This window comes from Chelon labrosus (genome assembly GCF_963514085.1).
Source record: "Chelon labrosus genome assembly, chromosome: 15".
Taxonomy (NCBI): Eukaryota; Metazoa; Chordata; class Actinopteri; order Mugiliformes; family Mugilidae; genus Chelon; species Chelon labrosus.
Genome location: NC_140348.1, coordinates 16,949,884 through 16,966,078, shown reverse-complemented (window position 1 = coordinate 16,966,078; position 16,195 = coordinate 16,949,884). Strand labels below are relative to the sequence as shown.

Here is a 16,195-nt window from a genome sequence, read left to right as displayed (position 1 = left end):
GTCGAGTTGTCTAACATTAAAAGAATTAGATCTGTCCTTACTTATTGTCAGAGGGACAGAACTTATGCTATTTGATCTTTGCTGATTTCATATTGAGGCCAGATAACACATTTGTTATTTTTTTTTTTAAATTTAATTATTTTATTATCTGGGAGAATTCAGTGTCTGGAATAATCAGAGGAACCCAGCCATAGTTCATACTTTTTATTCCCTTAAGATCCTCAAGAGGGCACCATACTGTTAAGCTCACCTCAGTCTTTCTTCTTTTCCTTGAGGTACAGGTTCATAAACTACACAGCACATTCAGCCCTTAGTTTCTGCCCTTTTGTTTATATTGCACGTAAACGTGGAGGGCAGAAATTATGCAGGACTTGTAGTCAGACCTTGTGACATCGGCCTACGTCAACATGCGTCGATTAAATGCGTCTTCAATCAGTAATCTGTGAAATATGTGAAGAGCAGTGGCCTGTTTCTGATCATATTTGATAGCTGGTTCTCGATACTCCCCTTACTGACCTTTTTTTCTTGAGTGTTTCCTGGAATTCTTGCCCGGCCAATCTATATTAATGAGTTTTTCAGGAGAGGTTTATACATTATGCAGCAATGAGCTTATGTGTGGACGTTACACACCAAATTGGTGTCCTGCTGCAGGATGCACTGCTTTATCTCCGTGTGATTCAGCTGCAGGGTAGAGTCACAGGGGTGGATGCATCAGCAATGACACAGCAGCACTGCTAGTAAAGGATTCTCACCGCATCCCATCAAGACAGGCCTCTGTCTTCCGTTTTTGCCTCACTTCATCAATTTTATCGACTCATTGATGCTTGTAAGATTCATGCCAGGCCTTGATCATGTGATCATACAAAATAATTGTCACACCAGCCCACTTTGCAATTCTCTGCAGGTTTAACACATGCACTATTTTTGGATGAACTAAATGTAGAAATCTGCAGAGAATACGGTTACTAGGATCTTAATTTGCCCCCAGCATCCTGTAAAAGCAAGTTTTGTGATAACATAAAAGGCTTATTCACTTCAGATGCAAAGAATATAATATCATTGAAGCTGAGCTAATGTTATACTCTCGTCTTACAGAGGTATTGTGTCCACTGAAAGCAGCTTGTCCTTCATTAACCCCTCAGAAAGTGTTAGATGCTTGTTTGAAAATACTTGTGCAACACAACACAGGGGTGAACAGTTCAGATTTCTTCCCCCCTCTGTTATACATTAGGAGAGGAGTCTTTCAGTTTCTGTCATACATAGCTGTAACTCTCTAAATGACTCAGTCCGAAGAACTGTTTTCACTTTCTGGCATTTTTCATGTCAGATCATGAAGGGTGTTTATTGTCATTTCCCGGGATGAGATCTTGGCAGATGCACAGTAGAAAGATAATGATCTGGAAACCTTTGCACACTTGAAAACTAATGTCTGGATATAAATGTAATCAAAGCCTACCGAAGCATGTTAACGAGGCACTTCTTTCTTTTTACAACACTGAATGAATCATTTATTTTCTATGGTTTTGAGGGTTGCTGCTAGATAAACACCAAACCGCATGGAAACTAAAATTAGCAAGTAGCCATGGAAAACCTGACGGGACTCGTTCTGGATGCTTGATGGGAGAGGGAGCCACGGCTGCCCTAGAGGCTTGTAGGCAGGCAGGCAGGCAGGCAGGCAAGCAGGCAAGAAGAGGGAGACTGCTATCGGTTCTTCAGTCGCTTGTCCACATGGCATCCGTTTACGGGAACCACGACAGCCCTGAGGAAGTACCGCGGAGGATGAAGTACCCGCTTCAGACCGAGAGGGATCATAGGGCGCACCTTGTTACTCTAATGTGCTGCATGGGTCAGTATTTATCTCTGCTGCTTCCTGTCATGCCGCTAGCAGATTAGTCACGTCTGTGCTTGCTCATTACTAATAGCAGACCCTTGAGCTAAACTTACTTTGCAATTTCACTGGAGATCAGTAAAGGTACGAGGTTATCTGTTAGCCCAGTGGTCAACGTTCAGTTGGCATGGAATAAATGTGACCTTGTTGTTGTTAACGTTAACGATTGTGCATGCGAGTTATTCTCTTACGTTCTCCGAAGATAATTTTCGAGGAGTTGTGTCTGGCAGACAGGGAGGGAGACGTGGAAGCTGAGTCACGGCTGTGGAGGCTGGCGTGAGTCCTGCTCTGCTCTCACTGTGCAGAGAGGATGAAAAAAAAGAAAAAGAAAATCTGAAATGAAAAACACTGAATGGTTCATTGCTCGAGGAAAGTGTAGTTTTTCGTTATTAGTGGGAAACAAGATTATAAAATAGTAATTCATTTCGTCAGCTTCCTTTTTTGCCTTCAACTGCATCCACTCGCGTCCCCAGCTGCGGTTTTGCCCATGTCGCCGGCCGGCTGCAGAGAGTAAGGTTGCTATGGTGATGCATATGGTAAACAGCATGTTGGAGAGAGTGATGCCATTTCCGTCTCTGCAAAATCCTTCTTTTGATCCACTGGGACACATTCTGGTCGTCATTTGTCCCTTTTTTTGGTGCATGACCTTCACTGAAACTTTAAATCCAATAATAACACTGACTGCGTACGACAGGAAGCAAAACATTGTACTAAATGATTAAATTTCTCAATACTTACAACAAATTTTTTGGTGCGTACTTATCAGAAAACTACATTACTCATGTTTTTCATTATATTTTAGATGTTTGTTTTAGGTGGAACATGGCTTTGTGCAATTCACCCTGCATTTGTTTCTGGTTTCTTGTGCCTTTAACAGCTTTATAAGTGGCATAAAATAGTTTACCACAGCATAATTAGGCTTAATGAATGACAGCTTTTATAAAAATTATCTCTGTTGTTCATACACCTCCACGATGAATGCTTTATAATGTGAAAAAAATATTAACAGGATGCGTTTCCTTTCTCTACAGATGAAAGAGACAGAGTGCAGAAGAAGACATTTACAAAATGGATAAACCAGCATCTGCTGAAGGTGAGAGCAAATGTGTGTTCATTTATTCGTGCACCACATGTTTGCAGGAAGCAACAATCCGTTCATTAAGATTTGAAGCTTAAATAAAGTATTATCTGTCTTCATGTTAGGCCCTGACATGCTGTCATTCCTCCCTAGACACGATTAAGGCTTGTCATTTAACATGCCATGTGCTTCTGGGCTGTTGCAGCAACAGTTTGCCTTTTGTTGACTGAGGAATTTGAAAAGCCTACTGTGGCGTTTCATCTGTCTGCAGAATTTAATGAAAACACTTAAGCAGGCGGACGAGCCGAGGCATGTCGCGCGTAATACGCCTTACTTCGCGAGTAATACCTGTACCTGGGAATTTTGCTTTTTATTGGGGTCATGCAAAAAACGTTAATGAATCATCCGTCATTAATATTAAAGTAATTATTTTTTTTGTTGTGACAGGCGTGAACATGCGATTCTGGGATATTTAGAAAATGGAGAAGTCAATCATTTCTCTGTTACTAAACTCTATAAAAAGAGAGCTAAACATTTTGAAGTGAAAGTGTGAGTTACTCTAATGTAACAGAAGAGACAGTAGATGCATCCAGTGCATCATATAAAACTGAATAGCAGGTAATATAGCAGGAAACAGGAAGCAAAAAATAAAATAGACAGCCAGTAATAAGAGTGACCAAGAGGTGTAGAAGGTACACAAGGACAAGTGCAGTACTATACAACAAAAAACTAAAGTGTTTATGCTTGTCATTGGGAAATATGGTCGCCTCATTTCTCATATTTTTCACCGGTCCCCAAGAAGTCGCTCTGCATGTCTTTCCTGCACAAACTAGACAGAAGGGACGTGATTGGTTGGAGCAATTTTGCGGCCATGTGTAGCAGTGCGTGTTGAAAACAACTGTCACTCACTGACCGAGGCGACCCCCTGACTTTTCACAATCCCAGCGGGAGGAATCCTGCTGAATGTGGTGATCCCCTTAACTTTTTTTATCCAGCATCTCCGCGATATTGTGGTTTTGAGTGAAACCTCTCAACTACTGCCATGATATGTGATACAGAAGTGCATGGTTTCAGAGGGATTGATTGTTACAATTAAGCTGATTCCCGACTTCTTCATTTTATGTCCATTTGCAGTTTTAGCAAATGTACGAAAACGGAAAAACACACATTACAGCTGATGAACTGATGGCCTTGATGTGACTTTGCAGATAACAACAGTACGAAAGCTGCACCCTTACTTTTCTTGAAGATGAAGATAGGGGTTCCCACGGATTTAGGGCTTAACTGATTGGATGTGATGTTGAACATTATTTCCAATAAGAAAATCATTAGAAGGATACGTGAGTTCCCAATAGGCTGCTGGATCCAGTTCTACCTTCTGTAAATGCAGGCTACAACTTGCACTGACATTATTATATAAACTTTGTCACAGTCTTGGCAGAAGAATGAAGGAAATCATCAATACATCAACGCCAACATCAGCATGAGAGGCAAAATAAAAATCTCTGCATATTATAGCTGCTCCAGCATGCTTTAATTGAAATGTTTACATTTTATTTCATGCTTGACATCCAGATTTCAGGCCTCATTAACTCTTTGCTATGCCTGTTTCAGCAAGCCTCGCACATGTTCCTTGAGAAGTCAAGAGTTTGCTGAGTAATAGTAGGGGACCTGCTCGACTGGCCCAATAATGTACGGGTGGGGGTCTATTTTGGCTCCACAGCTGTGGGCGCTATCTGGGATTACAGTGCTGAAAGCCCTGTGTGAAAGCAGGTCAATGGGCGGCGGGGTGATTTCAGAGGCGCGGTATTTAGGACAGGAGGGAGATATGGGCCTGCTGGAAGGAGAGAGCTGTTAAGTTCCTCACTTAAGTGTCTGGATGAGGTGTTGCGCCGATGCTCGAGCTCTGTTATTTAGTGTTTTATGCTGCGTTCATTGTAGAGGGGACATGGCGATAAGAGAAAATAGAATAGTACGTCTTTATTGTCATTGTACAAGTTCAATGAAATTAAGGTGACCTAAGGTTCCCCTCAGGTTGCACAGATGTATTGCACAATGTTAGGAGAATTATTGTGTGAAATATTGCACATTACTGTGCAATATTATTATTTCTTTATTGTCTGAGTTGTTGTTATAGCTATACCTGTCCTTAAATAGCACAATCCTCAAATATCTGTTCAAATATTAGATTATACCAGTTTAATAAACACGATAAACCATTGTTTGCTTCATGTACAGTTGCTGTATAATCATTTGCTTGCACTATAAACTAAACTAAATGTTGCCTTTTCCCTTGAGCCTGTAGGTCCGAAAGCATATAAATGACCTGTACGAAGACTTACGAGATGGACATAACCTGATCTCACTGTTGGAGGTTTTGTCTGGAGACACATTGGTGAGTTAAAGATTCTCTGTTTTTCTTTGTGCTCAGTGTTTTTTTCAAGATACGAGAACTCAAAACTGATGCGGTTGTGCAGACGTGGAGCTTCCTGAGTTCATAGCCAGAGCAGTTCCCAGTGAGATCAGTCAGATTGTCATAAGGCCATAACAGGGACTTATATAACGGATGGTATCTTCTGTGTTTTGCACCTACCAAAACCCACTTTTTAGTGCACTGTAGGAAAAATGTCCTTATTTTTTCTGTGATATCTATGCAGCTTATAGACGTGGTCAGTATTGTGATCACTTGAGCTAAAGAAAAGTGTCTTTTATACATGTTTATTTGTGGAGTGGGGCCATCGTAGCAACAGCACTTCTCAAGTGGGATATTAAACAGTTGGTTTACTTAAAGAGTGTAATTTTTTAGTCGACAAAATCTACACATCACACGGAAAGTAAGCAAGTGAGAAAATTAGCTCAGTGGTTGCCCAGGTCATCGGGTTCTTTGCAGCCAATAATCAGACTTTAACAAAATTGCTAATAAGCTATTTTGCCCACTAAAACAAATAACATGCAGTCGTCAAGGTTTTGGGAGATTTTCTTCACAAGGGTGCCCTGAACAGTTTAAAGTCTTGTCTCACAGGAGGCAAATATTGCTGCAGGTCTCTACATACAGGGTCATGTCACCTCTCATTGGCCTTATTGGCACTCAGAGGACAAACATTACCTCACTTATATACAGCGCTTCTATTAAATAGTTGTGTTTAAGAAAGATTACATTTACGAACAGTGTATCCGTGCTCCTATGGGGATAAATACACAGCTGGTTCTATAACATTTTTTTTTCTTGGCCGTCAAAACTTGGAATGACCATTTTGCTCCAGATATGGAAAATGTCTGAGATGACAAATCGCTAAACCCTTTCACGGATGCCTCTGAGATTTGTCTGTAGCCATGTTTATCATCTCGTATCGCCTTGTAATGTGTTAATCTGTGTAACTGTTAATTACTTTCCTGCCAAAAAGTAAAAATAAAAGTCTAATTATATCTGAATGTAGGACTAAACTAAACAGAAAGTCTAGTTTTTCCCTGTTTTATTAATATTGTAGTATGTTTCTGTAGTCTGGAGTACATGTATTATGAGTAAATAGTATTAGTATGCTGTAAAGCCCCTTCCTGTGCATATTTAAATTGCTCATATATTACTGCACAAGGAGCCCCAGCAGTTACCCCCCCCCCCCTTCAATGTGACTAACTTTCATCCTCTAAGTAGCTATCTGTTTTCTGTTTACATCCCACTTTCCTCCTCTTCTGTTCTCCACTCTTGGTTTCTGTCCATTGTCTAACTTCCTTTGATTTGGCCGCTGTGTGTGTGTGTGTGTCCATGTCTTCCTTTTCTTCCTCATGTGTTGCCTTTTCGGGCGATAAGCCAAGGGAGCGTGATTTTCTGAAGACTTTGCGGTTGGTGAGTGGGACAGAAGCATGTGCAGTTGAGCAGCATGGAGACACGGTGGATGATGATAAGGGGGTACGTGTGGCTTGCCCCTCCACCCCACCCCTTGTAACAAACTAATTCAGAGCGTGCTGTGGCCACTTAACAGTAGACAGCAAGTAGAGACACTCCCACTGTAAAATTAGTTATTAGTTAATCTATAATTAATAAATAATTATAGATATTGCAGTTTATCTACATGATTATCAATTTCATTTCCTCTGGTTATTTTTCCTTTTATGCAAAGTTATGTTTCAAAGTTTTTTTTATTTTTTATGAGGACATACTGTATATTATATAAACATTGCACCTGATCCAAAGACCCAGGCAGTTTCCTTCTCTGAGTTTCTCCTTAAACATATACTGTATGTCAGACCACAGTAAAAGATTTGACTTTCTGTCCTTGCAAAAACATTAAAAAGATGCAATAAATTACAACAGGAAGCTTGGGTCTTTATATCTACTCCACTAGCTTTGCGCATCATTGAATCATATCACCATAAAAATTCTTGGAACCGACATGATGATCCACACATTTCCCATTTGCTGCATTTGACTATATTCTCTTTTTTTTTGAAGCCTAAAGAAAGCTTCATAAGTGAAAGAGACGGGTTTATTAAATAGTGTTGCTTTGCCACTGAGACGAACAGGATGGCCGAATGCAGTCTCAAGTCTTTTGCTGCTGCATCCTGGCTTGAATGCATCATTTTCCATTACATTACCTCGTGCTGCGGCCTCTGACCGTTCGCAAGTATTTGCCGTGAGAGATCATACAATAAAGCATCCTGCAGTTAGCCACGACACAGGGAGCTGAATGATGTTCATTTCTATGAGTTGCTCCTTCGGCTATCGTAGTTGGTTTTCTTCAGACCTGTACAGAACTAATTTGTAGTGGAGGAAAATGGTGGAAAATCAATCACTACATGCATCTTATGCACAGATTTTGAGTGGAGGTATGGTTACTGTTGTTGTGGGTAGAGTTTTCATGTGTTCTTTTAACCTCACCAGATCAGCAGGTAAGAATCTAGAAGCATGTCCTGTGACCTCCTAGATACTAATCTTTTTTTTAATTATTATTATTGTCATTATCATTTGTTCTCTGATATTGTGAAGAACCTAATTAGCATACGTGGCTCCTCTTCCCTCTTTATGTCCACAGCCTCGGGAGAGAGGGAGGATGCGCTTCCACAGGCTCCAGAATGTACAAATAGCACTGGATTATTTAAAGAGGCGGCAGGTAAGGATCGGTTCATACACATTCTCAGACTTGCTGTGCAATATTTTCATACACATTTTATGGATTGTGGATTATATTAAGGTTTACACCTAAACTGACGATAGAATACGATGGATATGACACAGTGCGATACGATGTACCTATATTGATCGGTGGATTATATTAAAGTTTACAGCCAAACTGACGATACAATATGATGTGACACAGGATGACATGATACGATACGGTACGATAGGACACAATATGATATGATACAACGTGATACGATGCAATGTGATATGATACAATACGATACGATGTACCTATATTGATACGTGGATTATATAAAGCTTACAGCTAAACTGACGATATGATATGTGACACAGTACGATATGACACAGTGCGGTACAATGTACCTATATTGATATGTGGATTATATTAAAGTTTACAGCTAAACTGACGATACGATATGATATGTGACACAGTACGACATAATACGATACGATACGATATGACATGATATAATACAATGCTATACTATGTAGCTATATTGATATGTGGATTATATTAAAGTTTACAGCTAAACTGACGATACAATATGATGTGACACAGTACGACATGATACGATACGATACGATATGACACAATATGATACGATACAATGTGATACGATACAATACGATACGATGTACCGTGGATTATATTAAGGTTTACACCTAAACTGATGATACGATATGTCACGATAGGATATGACACAGTACGATATGACACAGTGCGAATCGATGTACCTATATTGATATGTGGATTATATTAAAGCTTACAGCTAAACTGACGATACAATATGATGTGTGACACAGTACGACATGATACGATACGATACGATACGATACGATATGACATGATACAATACAATGCTATACGATGTACCTATATTGATATGTGGATTATATTAAAGTTTACAGCTAAACTGACAATATGATATAGGATGTGACAGTACGACAGGATACGATATGATACGATATGACACAATGTGATACAATGCATTATGATGCGATATGATACGATACAATGCGATACGATACAATGCGATGCGACCTATATTGATAGCAGATAAGAGAAATTCAAGGTGTCACAGCAGCAGCACAGGGAAATAGTATCACGAAGACATTTCTGTAAACCTTTACATTAAATTTGAGCTAATGTGTGCAACTATAATGTATTGTAGGACTTTGGAGAGGTGGAGATTTATTTATTCTTAACCAGTAACCGGAAACTCCATGAACTCAATGACCCACTATCTGAATATAAGGGTTAAGACAGCCCCAGTGACCAGTGATTTCTTAGATTCCACGAATTCTTCAGCATCACTTACTATTAGACAGATTGTTTTGGACTTACAACATTACAATTCTGTTCAGTCACCACAAGCACTAATAGCAGCGTTTAAGGAGCGCTGACTACAAATCCCATCAGTGGGATTTCAAAGCACTCTGCTTGCCGTCCCCCCTCCCCCGCCTCTCTCGGGATGTGCAGAAGAACACAGCCTCGTTGAGCCGTAGCCAGATGTGACGTAAGGCTCGAGACAAAGGAATCATACATGGTTACAAATGAGGTATCCTACTGTTATAGCTACAGCCCATACCAGACACATCCATGCATTCTCAGTGGTCCTTAAATGTAAAATGATGTGTTTGAAGATCTGTAAATCTCCCCCTGCAGCTGATTGATTACAGTCATTACTGATAATCAGGCTGCCACTACAGGAATTTATTGCTATATTAAACCCAGGCTGTCTAGTGTGTCATGGCTTCTGTGAAGGACGTGATTAAAAGCACATCGTGTTTCATTTTGATAGCTGGCAGAAAACATCCTTAAAAGGTATAGGACATTTAATTAGGATAAATCATTAATGCTTAGAGATCACCTCTGTACCACATTGTTATCAAGATGGCACCATTCCCTGGCATAATGCCATGACTATTCTGCCACCTTGTGGTGTTTGTCAAATGACAGGCATGTGTCAGAATAGACGAAACACATTGACTCTCATGTTCTGTACTTATTTAATGATACAAATACAGGCTAAAGTAAATGCAGTCACATTAAATCTCAGGAGCAGGTTCTAAACACATCAAAATATTGTATGTTTGAATGTATTAATTGTGCATTTCCTGTCATCAGGTCAAACTTGTAAATATCAGGAATGACGACATCACAGACGGCAACCCAAAACTGACCCTGGGATTGATCTGGACCATAATTCTGCACTTTCAGGTCAGTGTTGCCAGCTTTGGCTTCATGCTGTCAATGGCCGCGTATTCAAGAAAATGTCACTCTGCTGTTAAGTTACAACTTTATACTGAACTGTTGGATGTTTTGTTCTTTTTTCATTTGTTTTTTTTTTGTTTTGTTTTTTTAAAATGTACATCATTTTCCACTGTTACTGTTTGAGACTGAGTAACAAATGCCCTCCTGATTTTAAAATGCTGATGTAAGTTAAATGGATGTTTCTGCTTCTGGCCACAAGGTGTCAAAGCTGTGCAGCTGTGTGTTTTGAATGGTAGTGATTCGAGTCCTGCTCAGAGATTTCTGTGTGTGATATCTTTACTTGGAATTACGTTAGATCATGTTTGATTCAGCTCAAGTTGGAACTTGACAAGTTTGCATCAGTTATTTCATTGTAACCTAAAGGGTTTGGTATTTAAAAGATACTGAGACTTGTTTGAATATGAGAGAACATGGCAGAAATTGCTTGTATTCTGTGTAATGAGATTTTATCTACTTTATCTACTTGAATCTACTTGGTCTAGAGTGTTTTTACTGAGCAGAGCAAAATAATTGTAGCTTGCTGTGTGGACTTTAGTTCTCATGTTATTGTGCGCAACCAAGCATTAGTGTTCTTTTACACATAAGCTTTGGAGAGTTGTTATGGTTTCAAGATGTTGCACGCCTCAGGTTGGGTTCATATTTCCACCGGAATATCCTCAAGAATGTTCTCTCTGGGAACCATTTCATCGATGCAGCACAAATCATGTCAAGTGGGTTCGTTTGTATGTGCATGCCAGGAGAATCCAGGTGTCCACAGAAATATTCATTCCCCATCCACTTCTTCGTCTGACTCTTTCATTAGTTTATTAATATCTTTGGCACATGCCAGCTGTGAGTTGCAGGAATTTTGCAAATATTAGAACTGAGATGGTTATGAGTTCACACACAGTTTCAAAGAAAACAAATGATGGTGGTATGACAAATACCGCGAATTTATTAATGGGGAAAATAGTAGCTAATATAATTTTCCTGGACTCAAACGTGCTGACAGGTAGCGTCTGCTGCGATGCCAACACCTGCTGCTGTCAGTCTCACGCAAGCCCTTGAGCAGTGGATCCAGCAGTAAAGGGCCTGTTTCTTCTTGATCTGAAAGGACACTTTAGAAGAAAATATCAGTTCAACTGAATAAGCCTAACTGACAGCAGACTGACATGCACCAACTTCATATGACTCGCTGTGCCAGAAATATTCGGGATCTGTCTTTTTGGGAGGCTTGTTTTGGGTACATCGTGTACATGCTTTTCTCACCGCTGCAGGCTACGTTTTATATTAACTCACATAAAAGTTTGACCAGAACTCTTTACCTCATAGCTGGTTTACTTCCTTGCTGGCAAGGTGTTTCAGATGCTATGCATTGTTTGATCGTGTCTGCGCAGGAAAGAGGCACACAAAGCAGCCACTGTTGTGTCTCCAGAATGACTGCCCCACTGTGTTTTTACCCGCGGCCTGTTTTTCAGAGTGTAATATTTATTGTAGTGTGGATGGTGACATTTCACCATCATGACACTGCACTGCTGTCAGACGTTTCAGCGCTCATTCGTCTTGTCTGTTTGGTTTGTCCTGATCAGGGCATTGTTTGGTCACTTACACCTTCAGTGATGCATTCATTTCATTCATTCACAATACCAACATTTAAAAGTTTGGCCGACACAAAGAGAAACAGGAGTAATCAGTTCGCTGTGCTGGCTGTCAGGTGACTTTGGCCAACGTCATTGGGACATGGCTATTTCTAGTTCAGTAGCTGTGTGGTGACATTGTGTTTACAGTTATTGTCCTGCAATAAAAGTATGTATATATTCCTCTACACTTCTTCTGTGGGTATTATCTCATAAATGTTGCAAATTGTTTTATATGGTGAATCACTTCCTGGTCAGAGCATTTGCCCCCCTTGTGAACTGCAAGGCTGGTGATCTGTTCAGATAATAGTGTTTGTTCAAACCATTGGACTTAAGCCCCACCTCTGGCTCGGCCATTGTATGTATCTTGATTAATAGACAAAGTGAAAGCTCTTTGTTGCCCAGCTCGGATTTGCCTCGGCTTCTGCTGCTCTTGTTGACCTGTGCCATTCTGCTTTTCAAAGCCCTTCTGCCCTGCGGGGACTGATGCCTGATTCACGCAGCCAGACTTGCTGAGCCAAAATTTCTCACCTCACAATAGGTGGCCCTCCAGTCTGAGGCTTGTCCTCCCTTCACCCTCAGATATACAGTGCGACCTCCTTACACAAATATTAGGAAGGGAAAGAGGCGGCCGTGACGTGCGTGTTTACTGTCTTGGCGAAGCAGACTAGCCAGCCTGAAACAGGTCCGTCCGCAAGCCTTTTTCCATTCCTGCTCAGCTGAGAGGCACAGGCACGTGGGAACCGTCTGCGTGTGCATTTATGGTGTTTGTGCTGGATTAGTAAAGCAGGAGAAATGTTTCAAAGGTCAGAAAAGATTCCAGTGTCAGAGGAGAAATCGCAGAGAGAGCAAGCAAGTGAGGGAGAGAGGGTGAGAGAGAGAGAGAGAGTGACTGGCCAGTTCTCAGCAGTGAGTCTTTTAAAGTCAACGAAAGGAAGAAGCCAACCCCGGTCTGAGTGGAGTGAGCTTTCTCTCTGGCTGCCGGACTACCACTGCTAATTGTGTGCACAGTATTAAATGGATTTCTGTCAAAGGGATAGTTGTTCTTCAGATCGAGCGGATACTTTGGCTGAAAACAGTTTGCTGTTGGGAGTAGAGCACTGTTGATGGGTTACCCGGTATATGACCGACAGCCATGGGAAACATCTGCGGCTGCGTTCGAAGTCCCAAAGAGGAATGTTATGTTGACCCCAAGAAAGCTCCACTGAATCCTGAATCTAAAGAGCTTAAAGGTCGTCGCTATTTTCAGAGGAAGAAGAGGAAGTCAGAGGATTTGAAGCCTCTAGGATCTCTTAGGGTATCTCCAAGTGTGGACATTTCAAGCAAAGCTATTTGTAAGGCTGCGGAGAGTCAGGATAATCCTGATGGGAACACAGATGCAAACCAAGCACAGCTGGATAAACACTCAGAGGCGGAGAAGCCTCTGTCCAGGCAAGACAGCATAAGCAAAGGTGTTTATGTTGGAGAGGTACCAGTTTTAATCCTCAGAGATCCTAGTGATCAACCTCTTGGCTCAAGGTTAGCATGCAGGTTGCAAAGGTCTTCTACAGACCAGGAAGACGGTGATAGAAACAGGTCTGCCGTAGACAGAAATCTCCACGGCATCGTCAACGCAGGTTCCAGAGGTGCCTCAGCAAAGGATGGTCTGCTTGTGAAGAAGCTGCTCCAACGCCAGCTGAGGAGGGCAGTAAGCTTTGGAGCAGTAGAGCACATGCTGCGAACCTTGCGAGGCAATGACAGACCTGGGAGTGAGGAAACGTTTGCCAAGATTATATGGGGCTCTCAAGCACACAGAAGGAGGAGACGGAGGGCCTACACCTGCTCTGGTTACGCAGAGCATATACCAGCTCCTGCCAAATGTATTTCCACCCAACACGAGGTACTGAGAACGTCCTATTTATAGGCATTATGCGAGTGCTTTGATAATGTACAGTATAATGCATCCTGAACATTAAAAGGATGCATGATAAAGTATATACTTAAATAAGTTCTATGTTGAGTCATCATTGTGATGTGTTCCTGTCTGGGTTCAGTCCTTGTTTTACACACAAACAAAAGTTATTGTAGAAGAAGGTATGCTTAGTTGGTTTACCTGAAAACTATTGCTAAAATGTGTTTATGCTGCTCATCTGTGCAAGATGTAGAAAGTTTTGAAGTTCAATCAGATGTTGACCAAGCAAATATGTAGAAAAGTGACTCTTATCAATGAAAAATGTGCAGCTTTTGTTTTAAAATAATAAATTGGAAGAAGGTCCCGGGTTCGAATCCATGGGCCAACTGGGCCTTTCTGCGTGGAGTTTGCATGTTCTCCCTGTGTCTGCATGGGTTCTCTCCGGGTACTCCGGCTTCCTCCAACTGTCCAAACATATGCTCATAAGGTTGATTGGTGATTCTAATTTGGCCGTAGGTGTGCATGTGAGTGTGAGTGGTTGTCTGTCTCTCTGTGTTAGCCCTGCGGTAGACTGACGACCTGTCCAGGGTGTACCCCGCTTCTCACACGATGACAGCTGGGATAGGCTCCAGCAGACCCCGCGACCCCTCACAGGAACAAGTGGTTACAGAAGATGAAGATGATAAATTGGTGATATACAGCATCAGAAAAAACTTGTGCACTGTGTGTAATTTTGGGATCATTGCAGGACATGGCTATGTTAGAAGGTGGTTTGAGTTCAGTGGCTATAGGGGGTCAGAAGGAACCTGGAGTGTGTGCACTAAATGGCATTAGTTCTACAATGCCTTTAACGTTTCTGGACGCATGACGGCTCTTTTCTTACTGAGTCTGTTTTACCCTTGTGAGGTGGAAACCAGATTCCCGTGTCCAGTAAAGTTACTGGAGTAAGTCAGGCTCAGCTCTTTGTCATCTGTACTAAGCTCATTTGTTGGAAGGCTAACCTGCCTTGTCCAGATTATCCCTTGTTCAGGGGGTTTGGAGTTATTGGCGTAATCATCAGTTTAGGGTTCCAGCTGGACGGGCTGGAGGGACAAACTCAACCTTGTGTTTGTGGCAGTAGTCCTGTTGAACCTCTGTAGACTGTGGAAGATATAGAATTCAGATAGGCTGACTCCTTTTCTAGTCTTGCTATAGATTTTCTTAGTTGTGCCAGTGTTATAATCTCGTCTGGGCCACAGTGGCTGTACTGTTTGTTTTTAAATGTTTCACAGTTTTATTGCTGATGTCAACCATTGCCTTTAAACCAGATCTGATTTATTGAGTGACTGACTGAAGTTCAACCCATCTACTCTCTGTGCTTCTTGATTTTGTCCAAACTGCTTTGTGATTTGGCGTTTTTAATGCAAAAATGGAAAAATGAAAAGAAACAAAAACTAACCTGTGCTGCTTGCGCCTTGCAAGGCCAACGTTTTGAAATTATATCTAACGTGCAGCGTTTCCGTATTTCTGGCTATTTATTTTTTTATGTGTGTCACAATGTCTACAACGGCTTGAGTCAATATCACAGAGGTTGTCCGGATATCATATATAACACCCTGTGGAACTGAACCTGTGAAGTGGCGCTGTGTGTTTTATGTCACCATGCTGTGGAGAGTGCTGTAAAACTATTGTGTAATTTATTATTATGCAACTCTGTCACTGCTGACCTGCTGCTGACATCTTTCACGTGTGCACAGACGTGGTCATAATAAGGAAAGATTAAATTCGTATCTCACGGTAAATAAAATGCGTCAGTTTCGTTATCGACATCAATACAAAACTAAGGCCTACAATGTTGAGCTTTCTCTCAGTCATATGCCAGCTTGTTTTATTACATTATGAAGCCATCAGATCAGTAAAGATGAAGTCACAGGAGTTAATTACAGGTTTATAGCCAGATCAGACAGAAAACGTCTTTGAACCATGGCACCTTTGCTGTAAATGTAACAGCAGTGCGTCCTCAAACCTTCTCTTTCCCTTTCTCTTTGTGTCAGATCTCGGAGATCCATGTGACAGGGGAGTCCGAGGACATGACAGCCAAGGAGAGGCTGCTGCTCTGGTCCAAGCAGATAACAGAGGGCTACGTAGGCGTACGATGTGACAACTTCACAACCTCCTGGAGGGATGGGAGGCTTTTTAATGCCATCATCCATAAGTACAGGTACCATGTTTTGCACAACAGCAAAGAATTTGCAGTTTAACCGGCCGGAGTCAAGATGTTGTTATTGGCATTATATCCCGATTTTGTTTTCTTTCCTTTATCTCCCA

At 41.3% G+C, this 16,195-nt stretch overlaps 1 protein-coding gene across 3 annotated transcripts in view; it reads left to right on the top strand.

The window, feature by feature from the left end:
* Nucleotides 1-765: 765 nt before the first annotated feature.
* The window catches only part of dst (dystonin), a gene marked incomplete at its 3' end in the record, with an annotated part of 77,790 nt that continues 62,360 nt past the window's right edge, over nucleotides 766-16,195 (top strand). For all 3 annotated transcript variants that reach the window (XM_084561311.1, XM_084561312.1, XM_084561310.1), the window contains exons 1-6: nucleotides 766-1,846; nucleotides 2,920-2,981; nucleotides 5,272-5,361; nucleotides 7,997-8,074; nucleotides 10,235-10,327; nucleotides 15,922-16,088. In XM_084561311.1, the coding sequence (XP_084417437.1) occupies nucleotides 1,618-1,846; nucleotides 2,920-2,981; nucleotides 5,272-5,361; nucleotides 7,997-8,074; nucleotides 10,235-10,327; nucleotides 15,922-16,088 (719 nt within the window). In that variant the 5' untranslated portion in view covers nucleotides 766-1,617. The remainder of the gene's footprint in view (nucleotides 1,847-2,919; nucleotides 2,982-5,271; nucleotides 5,362-7,996; nucleotides 8,075-10,234; nucleotides 10,328-15,921; nucleotides 16,089-16,195) is intronic.